The 9,322-nt window shown below is 41.7% G+C and overlaps 1 protein-coding gene across 1 annotated transcript; it reads left to right on the top strand.

Moving 5' to 3' along the window:
• Positions 1–304: 304 nt before the first annotated feature.
• ESM1 (endothelial cell specific molecule 1) lies at positions 305–8,908 on the top strand. Its single transcript, XM_087759818.1, has 3 exons — positions 305–681; positions 4,641–4,796; positions 6,947–8,908. The coding sequence occupies exons 1-3, from the start codon at positions 381–383 to the stop codon at positions 7,045–7,047; spliced, it is 558 nt and encodes a 185-aa protein (XP_087615944.1). The 5' UTR covers positions 305–380; the 3' UTR covers positions 7,048–8,908.
• Positions 8,909–9,322: the final 414 nt, after the last annotated feature.

Raw genomic sequence — 9,322 nt, 5'->3', positions numbered from 1 at the left:
TGTTTTGGCAGACGTCCTTGAGCATTTGAGACGGATGTGAGAGAGTTTTTAGTCTTCATGCAAAACAACCAACTAAACATAACAGATTACATCAGCTCAGGCTTTTCAATTCCTGGATGGCAGCAGAGTGCTAATCCAACCTTCATCCTGGATTTCATAAACTGAAACAAGGGAGGCTGGCAGGAGCAGCGCTGCCGGATTGAGGAAGCTGACGACGGTGCAGCATGTGGGCAACACACTGTATAAAGCTCATAAACTTGTAGGCTGATGTGTGCAGCTACCACTTTGGATTCTGTACTGCTGCTTCCCTCGGCACAAGGCACCAGCAGGCTGAGCGTTAAAGCCTGCTCTTTGGGACGGAGCGTTTATCCCTGCAAGACATGAAGGGCTTCCTGTTTCTCACACTCCTCCTGATGCCCGTGCACGCTGGAACTGCTTGGAGTGCGAAATACGCAGTAGATTGTCCCGAGCCCTGTGACAGTAACGCATGCAAAAGCACCTTGCGCTGTAAGCGAACGGTGCTGGATGACTGTGGCTGTTGCAGAGTGTGTGCAGCTGCTCTGGGGGAGACTTGCTATCGTACGGTCTCGGGTATGGATGGTGTCAAGTGTGGTCCTGGGCTGAAGTGCCAGTTTTACACTGAGGAGGATGACTTTGGTGATGAATTTGGTATCTGCAAAGGTAACAATATTCACTTTGCATGCACCCACTGTGGCAATTTGACAGCAGCCTACATATAGAGCTTGCCTCCTGCTTGAAGGGTCTAAAATGGGATTTTTCCAGCTCAGCCCTTAGCCGGGAAGAAAGTGAAAAATACCTGCTGGTATTAAAAGGTGTTACATGTAGGCGGGACATGGTTATTAATGTAAGAATACTGTTTAGACTTGGGGACATATGTGAGGAAATACGGATGGGGTGTGCTCGGAGATGAGATTTTTGATTGACCCAGGCACTAGTCCTGATCCTTCCACTGATTTGGTGGGTGGCTTTCTATAAATAGCAAAGACTTTAATCCTGTGAGTCCAACCTTGTCACAGGGTCCCTGCCCCTGCCAGGCTCTCCCTGGGGTGAGGTTCCCTCGGGCATTGCCAGCCGCCTGCCCAGACACCAGGTGCTCTCTCTGGGGTCTGGGAGATGGAGATAACAGCACTGCCTGAGTGCCTGGGGACATTGTTGTGTTTAATTCAGTCCTGCCTTTGAGGTGCTCAGCTACCCTAGGGATGTGGTTAGAGGAGGCAAACAGAGACCCTGCCTGAAAGATGGGAATAGCAGAACAGGAGCTGACTGTGAGATGAGCAGCCAGGCACTGCTCTCAGCTTATTCCAGGTATGCTGCATGCTGAATTCTTTAGTCATCATAGACTATAATGGCATTTTTCATTTAAGAGCTATCCTCACTCCATGCAAAAAGGAGAATCTTTAAAAGGAGAGGAGTATTAAATTACTAAGAAGTAGGGTGAAAGTTTTTAAAATAAGTAATTTTTTAAAAGGCTTTGTAAAGTATGAATGCAGTGAGTTTTCCTGTGTTTGTGTGCCACTTCAGTAAGTAGATACAGGTATGCCTTTGAATAACTTCCTTAAAAATGGAGATGTCTTGGCAGTTAAACATCAGGAGTATTAATAGCCTCAGTTAAAGTAATGACTTAGGACCAGATGCTGCAAAAATCATTCAGTCTGAGTCACATACAGCACACACTTATTTACATTGGTATTTAAAATCAGATTCATGTGCATGTTTGAGGGTGAAACCCAAAATACTACTTTTATTTCTAAGACTAGAATTTACGCATAAAGACAATATCTTTGGTGCACCCACCAGGAAAGTATTTTACTGAGACAGTTGACTGATCTTCAGTTTATTAAAAATTACTGCAGTGTGAGATACCATCTATAAATCTTTTAACAGTTCTTTTGGATGATTATATACTTTTCACTGTCCTCATAGGAATTTCTTTGCAATAGCACACTTCAAACGGGAAAAAAGAAACATTGAGGGACATGAGATCTGAATCCCTGTAGCTGAATCTTGGAAGCTCTGTAGAAAATGTAAAGGAAAATGTTTTTTTTCCAGTGAGTCAGTGGAAAAACTCTCATTAATTTCAATAAAGACATATCTTGACTTAGAGTTGTAAATTGGTATTTAAGGCTTATATTCCCCATATATTTATTTGCACTAAATATTATAGATGTAATTTCTAATTCCTTTTCTTTTTTCCTCTCAGCTCTGAGATAGTGCAATCTCTTTCTGTATATATGTGACTTTTATCAGGCAAAGTATGGGACCAAATATTGTTATTTTAAACATGCATTTATATCTATGATGCCAGACAACTCATTTTAATAAGTTCTATGTTTGTAATAATTCAGAGTCAAGATGGTTAAATTCTCTCTGGTTGCCTGTGACTGGTTTACTTTGAAGTTGTGGGAAAATGACCTGAACTCTCTGTTCTTCCCTTTCTTATTTCTAAAATGGGTAAAACATGGACCGTATATGTTTCAGAGAAATTTTTTGAGTACTTTTAGTATTATAAGAGTGCATCATATTATTAGCAGTAGCAATGTCATTATTGTTCAAAACAGACCAAGGAATACTGGCACTCTGCCCTTTTATTAGTAAATACCCTCTAAACCTGACGTATAACTGTCACAGCAAAGAACCTGCTCTTGCTTCCCTTAGGTCACTGGGAGCTATTTGCAATTTATTTAGGAGCAGGCTCCTGCTGAACAAAATCTTCTAACAGCAAAATTGACTCAGATCTCAGTTTTGTCAAATCTGAAGAGCAGCATCAATGCCAGGATTATTCCACACTGAGCCAAGTGCTTTGGGCTCAGACTTTTTTCCATGCTGTTGTGCACAGCTTTGTATCCCAGCTCTCTGGGCTGAGCAGCTGAGCACCTGCAGCAGGCAGATTGATGCTCCATGTGGTGTGTGCTCTCAGCTTGTCCCTCAGGGAGGACTGTGCACACAAAAACTGTTCTGCTTTGGCAGGATTTTGTTTTATGTGGACAAACACCAGATCAAAAGAGTGTCCTTGCTTGGGAAGGGGAGTATGGGGAAGCTCAGTGAGGTCCTCCAGGCTGGAGGGATTCGCTGTGCAGTCCCTAGCAGAGAATTGGTTGATTTTCCCATGCTTTTAATTTACAAAAGCTTACCCATTGGGCATGCAGAGAACTGTAAAATATTAATTTCATTTTGGGGCATTAGTCTGATTTTCAGATAGCCTAGGCTGTATGGTGAAACTAAATATTTGCATTGATTCAAGAGGAGACTGGACAAAATGAGAAGGATAATCCTGTTGTGGAATGTTATACGCACAGAAACTATGTCTGGCTCAGGAGGTCCCAGAGCTGAAAATGGGAGAGAATATGAGGGTGGAGGTATCATTTGTGCTTGCCACGGTCATCTTCCTTTGTAAGTGTTTTGTGGGAGCCTGTGCTGGATGGATCCTTGGTCCAGCCCTGCGTAGTCATTAATCTGCTCTTAGGAGTTGAATAGGAAACTCTTCAGGACTTGCCATTTAAAGTGACCATGCACCCTGGGTTGGCAAAGACAGCCTGAGCATAAAGACCTTTCTCCTGGGACATCCCAAACTTGGGATGATCTCTTGTTTGGGGGTTTGGAAAGGGAACGTTGGAGCTGGATTTTCCTTGTCTCCATCTCTTCAGCTATGGTCCTGGAAAGGTACCCTGCTCAATAGCAAGGCAGAGGAAGACAAGGGCTGTGAACCCAGGTTTAAACCCTCTGGGAAGTTATGTGAACCAGCATGTGATATGTGGCAGCTATGGGATGGGGCAAATCCTCTGCACCTGACAATTTTTTTAGAAAACATTTGGTCCCATCCTGACAGCTGCCCTTTGGTGCTCCTCTATGAGCTCGCTCAGGGATGGGAGATTTGAATTGGGGCAGTAAGTGACCAGATGCAGTATAACCTGGCAGCCACCTTAATGCCAGTGATCCCTTTAGAGCATACTCCCTATTTAGGCTGGAGATGTAGGTGAGCTCTTTGCTGTCTGCTATGGGAAGGCAGACCTTTGCTGTATGAGAAGTTGTCGCACAGGGGAAGGCTCTTCCCCAAGAGCTGGGAGCGTCTCCAGGCGAGGATGCGTTTGCTGGATAGCTCCTCAGGGTCGGGGCGGGAGCCTCCACCAAGCCTACACGCAGTGGCCCCGGCCACAAGCAGCCCGGCGCCAGCAACAGATAGCAGCTCTAAATCATGACAGTCATGTAACCCAGATAATACCATGCCAAAATAGTGAATTCAGGAACTTTCTGAAGTCATCGTCTTCTCTAAATCCGATGTTAATCCTTTAACTACATCCTCTATGATTACATACTTACATATTCATATTGCCTTTAATTTGCATGTTAATACTAGGAGTGTTTCAGAGAAGGATTACCGATAGCACATTGTACATAAGTTATAGGAAAAGAAATCATGTATATAATGTGTGTCAACGTTTGTTAAAACTAGAAAATACTTTTAACAAGCAGTTGGCATGCTGAAATCCTGTAGTTAAGGTTTAGCTGACCTCCACTCAAAGGTTTTCCACTTTTAAGAATATAAGCAGACCAGCTATTAAGAGTGCTGTCAGCTGACTTTGATCACTGAGGAGTGCTTTGCTATATTGCTTTTTTTTCAGAGTGTCCCTATGGTACCTATGGAATGGAATGCAGGAAAACCTGCAACTGTCCGTCTGGCATCTGTGACAGAGTAACCGGCAAGTGTCTGAAGTTCCCATTTTTTCAACTGTCTGCTTCAAAGCCTCCAAATAGACGAAAAATAGTTTCACACACAGGTAAGAATTCATGGGGCAGTTGATTTTAGTAGAAATCACCTTGTACGTGATCTACTACCACGCTGTGTACTCTGTGTGTGAGTGATGTGTACTTTGGTGGAGCTGTGCAAAGAGCTAACAACACAAGGTACATTTATTTTTCTTATTGGCAGCTCCCTTAACATAAGGCAAGGAATTAGGTGAGCTGTGACACATGGTAAAAACATTTTGAAATCCTAACATGGGTGAAATACTTGGCAGCTGTTGCATGTGCTAGCAGTATAACGTCACCTGTTCAATGGGAGGCTGTGCTAGGATTTGCATTACTCAGTTCAGATGTGATGCATGTAGCTGCTTTGTGTAGAACAGGATTTCACTACGTCGCATTTACTACTGTTAGCTAATACATGGTAAAAATAATATCTTTTTTCCATGAAAACAGAACTTTATACATTTTCAGATGTTGGTGAACTGTTTTATGAAATGTTTTATTGTAGTCATTTATCACAGTATCTCTGGAACAAGTTCTTACCTTTTCAAGATTATGTCTGAAGCCTGTAACAGATCTTTCCAGAATTAAGAAAAAGGCGTGTGAGAAACTAGAGTGGTTTTGAGGCAGGAAGGAGAGATGAGTGAAGTTTTTAAAGCTGTGATTAAAGTTTCTTCCCCTTTTATTTTCCACCTGATGATACTGAGGTATATTTGCCTGAACAATGTTCACTTTAAATTTAAACACCAATCTAAAGCAATACAAATGTAAAGATTTTAACTAAATATCAGAGATTTAATCCTAGACCTACTGGGAGCTTTTCTAGGATTTCACTCAAAAGTCTTTGAATTTTATTTCTCCTCCAGCTGCAGTTTGTGTGTCTTATTTGGATTTTCTCCTGCTATATTAAGCTATCTATGCTTAATATATGCTGTCTTAATACATGCATTATCTTTCCCCCAATTTAAAGAAAATTAGACAGAAGCAAACTTCTTCAGCTTATGCTTATACCACATTTAAAATAATCTTTGAAAAAAACTTTGTGACATGGATCAGTTCTGATCCTTTTATATTTTTGTACGATTGTGCTCTTTTGCTTTTCCAGGTTTTGTTTATTACCAAGGGTGCTGAAATAACATGAAAAAAATATTCCTGTCTTGCTTTTTTCTGTATCTAGCCTGTATTCCAAATCTTCCCATGTAGCCTGTTTTCATCAGTTCCTCCTCCCCTTTCCTCTCCCTCCCTTGCCTTTGGTCCCAAACCTTCTGCTGCCTCAATCTTTAGCAGCTTGTCTGATCCCAGCCAGGATGAGATCCTGACCCCATAGAAGCAAATCGTATTTTTTACCCATGCAAAAGTTTCACACTGATTTCTGTCCTCAGAGGTCTGTCACTGGAAGTAGACCAGGGACACTGTGGGTAGTACTGCATGGGATGGTCACACGGCGTTTCATTTAACAGTGGTCTTCAGAGGTAGCTATAGCATCTAGGACAGGTCCTCAGCAAATTAAAACAGCTGTGAATGCTTCTGTATTTTAAACAGGCCAGTTTCTGTCCCGTATATTTTATAAAGATATTATGGCTACATATACCCTAGTAAATTTAACAGTGCCAGAGTGTGTTCCTGTGTATTGCAATTTGACCACCTTCATGGTCAAACAGTAGGGCAGCAGCCGGCATGCTTTGTCCCAGCCTAGCTAGCCATGCCAAACAACCTCAGCCACAGCTCAGGAATCAGCGTCAGCCAAGGACCATTTCTGGTAGACAAACTGGATATCTTTTACCTTTGTTTGGAGAGTAAGAGATTTTAGTGGCATGGACCAGGCTATTCCATGCCAGCTGGCTTCAGTCAGAGAATAGCCCCAGGCATGTCTAATTTACTGCTGTAGCTATTGAGGATGTGCTGATTGGTCCCATGTCACACTGGAATGTTACAGTGAGAACCGGGAACTGAACTCAAATCACCTGCCTTATGCTTAAACTATTAGAAAGCACATCTGGCTTATGCCATAATTTGGCAGAAATTTTGCAACTAGATAATTGGAGGCATTCAGGCAGATTCCTGCAAGAATTGTCAGCTAAGGTTTTTCTGAAGTGTTCCCAAAAGCAGGGACATTACTGCAAGACAATATTTTAATTCTCTTGTTTTCATGAAATCCACTTTTATTTTTGTATATTTTCAGAGAATGACATGGCATCAGGGGATGGCAATTCTGTAAAAGAAGAATTTGTTAAGGAGAAACCTATTCGCTCTCCGGTAATGAAATGGCTAAATCCTCGCTGATATTTACTTACACTTATAAGACTTTCAAGTGAATGCATTTCTCACAGATTATTGAATATGCAACAACACACTTTAAGAACAAAGTAGACCTATAGCATATGAAAATGTAACCTCTGAAGGCCAATTGTGATTCTGTTTTTCATGAGAAAAATGTTTACTTAAAAATAGACTGTACAGTGTATATGATTTTTTATATTTGTTTTGATAAGTATTTGAACAGAGAAATGTATTGTGGATTTCTGAATGTACAGTAATATTAAAAAACCAACACGATTCAACCCTCCTCATTTAAATAATGCCAGAGGCTGACTCTTGCAGCCTGAGGCTGGGAAAGCTCTCACTGAATTCAGTGGACAGTTTGGGTGAGTGAAACTGTTGGCGTGGAGTCAACGTGAAAGAAACGCACATCAACAAATCCCAGGATAGAAAGCAACACCCCTGAATCACAAGAATAATAATAGCGTAAGAGCACACCAGCGTGAATTAAATAAACCAATGTTAGTCATTAGTCATTTTCTGGTTTTTGGAAGTTTGGTGACAATTCCTCAGAGATAAATACGCCTTTCTTCAGTGAGAAAACACCCAGCATTTCAGTTTATACATTGTGAATAACTTAGCCAAGACACTGCAGATATATATTGTATTGAGGTGCATTTCCGAAGTTGAATTATGTATGGAGAAACAGCAGCTTGATAAATTATACAGATTTCTAGAGGGGGCCCTGAAATGAAAGAAGCTGCTTAGCATTATTTAAATATATATGTTTCTGTAAAGCAGCTACTTTGGTGCCATTAAGGTGATGTCTGCATTTCTTGGGGAAGAGCGGGTCCAATGCCAGAGGCCAGCAAACGGACCTTTGTACTTTCTGTCTTCACCGCTGGCTGCGGCCCAGCTGCAACTCACAGGGCGTTCATCTGATCCAATGCAGGGAAGACTTGGACCCTCAGTGAGCGGTTGTGCAGCCACATCCTACACTACTCTGGTGCCCAGTCCTTTGTTTCTTACTTGCATGAGCAAGCGGTCCCATTTCAGCCAGGAGAGTAACTTATATATGTTAGAGTGTTGTAGGAACTGTCAGTCCCTCATTCAGTCCAGACTGGATGATATATTTGTAACATAAAAATCCACACTGAGATGGGTTTGCTAATATGTCTGGAAACAACGAGATTCTCGGATAATGGAAATTGATGTAGCTGTGTCAGAGTGAACCTGGATTGCATGAGTTTAGGAACTGCCTCGTAACGTAGAGCACTCTCATTGGAAATGTGATTTGAATTGAATATTTCCTTTGAAATCAACGTGAGCTTTGACAGTGTCTTCAGTGAAAGAAGGAGCACACAGTACCACAGCCAAAGTTTGGTGCAGGATCTGAAAACATGCTTTTAAAACTACAAACAACAGAAACTCCAAAGCCTTTAAAGAGTCCAAATCCTGATCCAAAGCCAACGTTGGTGGAAGCAGGCTGCTTTCTCCTGGGAAAGCACCGCTGAACCATGCTGCTCTAGAACAAAAGGATGATGACAGCAGTAGACACCCAAACATCAGTATGGCAATGCAGGCTCTCTTGCCACGATAATCGGAGACACGTAACTATAAATCTCAAACTAACATATACCACATTTTAACCTGTATTGAATGTTTATATCTGAGAGAGAGCAGTATTATCTTGGGCTATTTATAAGGAAGTATATTGATTCTCATCTACTGATATCAAAAGTAATTTTTTCTTGATTTCAGTGAGAGCAGGATCAAACCCACGGTCCTTCAGCAGACTGAAGAGAATTATTTAAAGAATGTAGTAAATATTTACATACATTATTACTATTTCACAAGTGTCATAAATGACATTATGAGTTCTTGAATGTAAATCTAATAAGCTGGTTGGTTTTAAAAAGTATATGATTATTATTGTTCAATAAAAAAACAATTGAAAGCATCGCTGTCTATTGTGTCTACCCATTAATGATAGAGTAAGACTGCTGGTGATGGCATAGCCATGGTGCATGCAGGCTAGGTGCAGTTTTTCTCCCAAATCCACAGAAACAGTTTCACAATGGCTGCATCTATTTCCATGAATTTGCTGGGGGCCGTTCTCCATTGCTGAAGCTGAGTGGTGGCTCGCATCCAGAATAGTTTCTGTCCATACCATTCAACTGTCTTCACATCCAAAACAATGTGGCTGGACCCAGGTTGGCTGCTGGGGACAGCCTCTCGCTGGCCAACCCCAGTGCAGGAAGGGTTTCACAGTCCTCTTGCTGGCCAGGCCACCGCCGTG

The sequence above is a fragment of the Nipponia nippon genome, unplaced genomic scaffold (assembly GCF_047370975.1).
Source record: "Nipponia nippon isolate SJK-2023a ecotype South Korea unplaced genomic scaffold, ASM4737097v1 scaffold_20, whole genome shotgun sequence".
NCBI lineage: Eukaryota > Metazoa > Chordata > Aves > Pelecaniformes > Threskiornithidae > Nipponia > Nipponia nippon.
Note: the sequence above shows the minus strand (reverse complement) of the source record. Positions and strands in the feature narration are given on the sequence as shown.

Bases quoted from the DNA above. Each gene is read 5' to 3' on its own strand.
- ESM1 (XM_087759818.1), top strand. From the start codon at position 381: ATGAAGGGCTTCCTGTTTCTCACACTCCTCCTGATGCCCGTGCACGCT. The intron at 682-4,640 runs GTAACAATATTC...CTTTTTTTTCAG, and splicing joins TGAATTTGGTATCTGCAAAG to AGTGTCCCTATGGTACCTAT. The intron at 4,797-6,946 runs GTAAGAATTCAT...GTATATTTTCAG, and splicing joins AAAAATAGTTTCACACACAG to AGAATGACATGGCATCAGGG.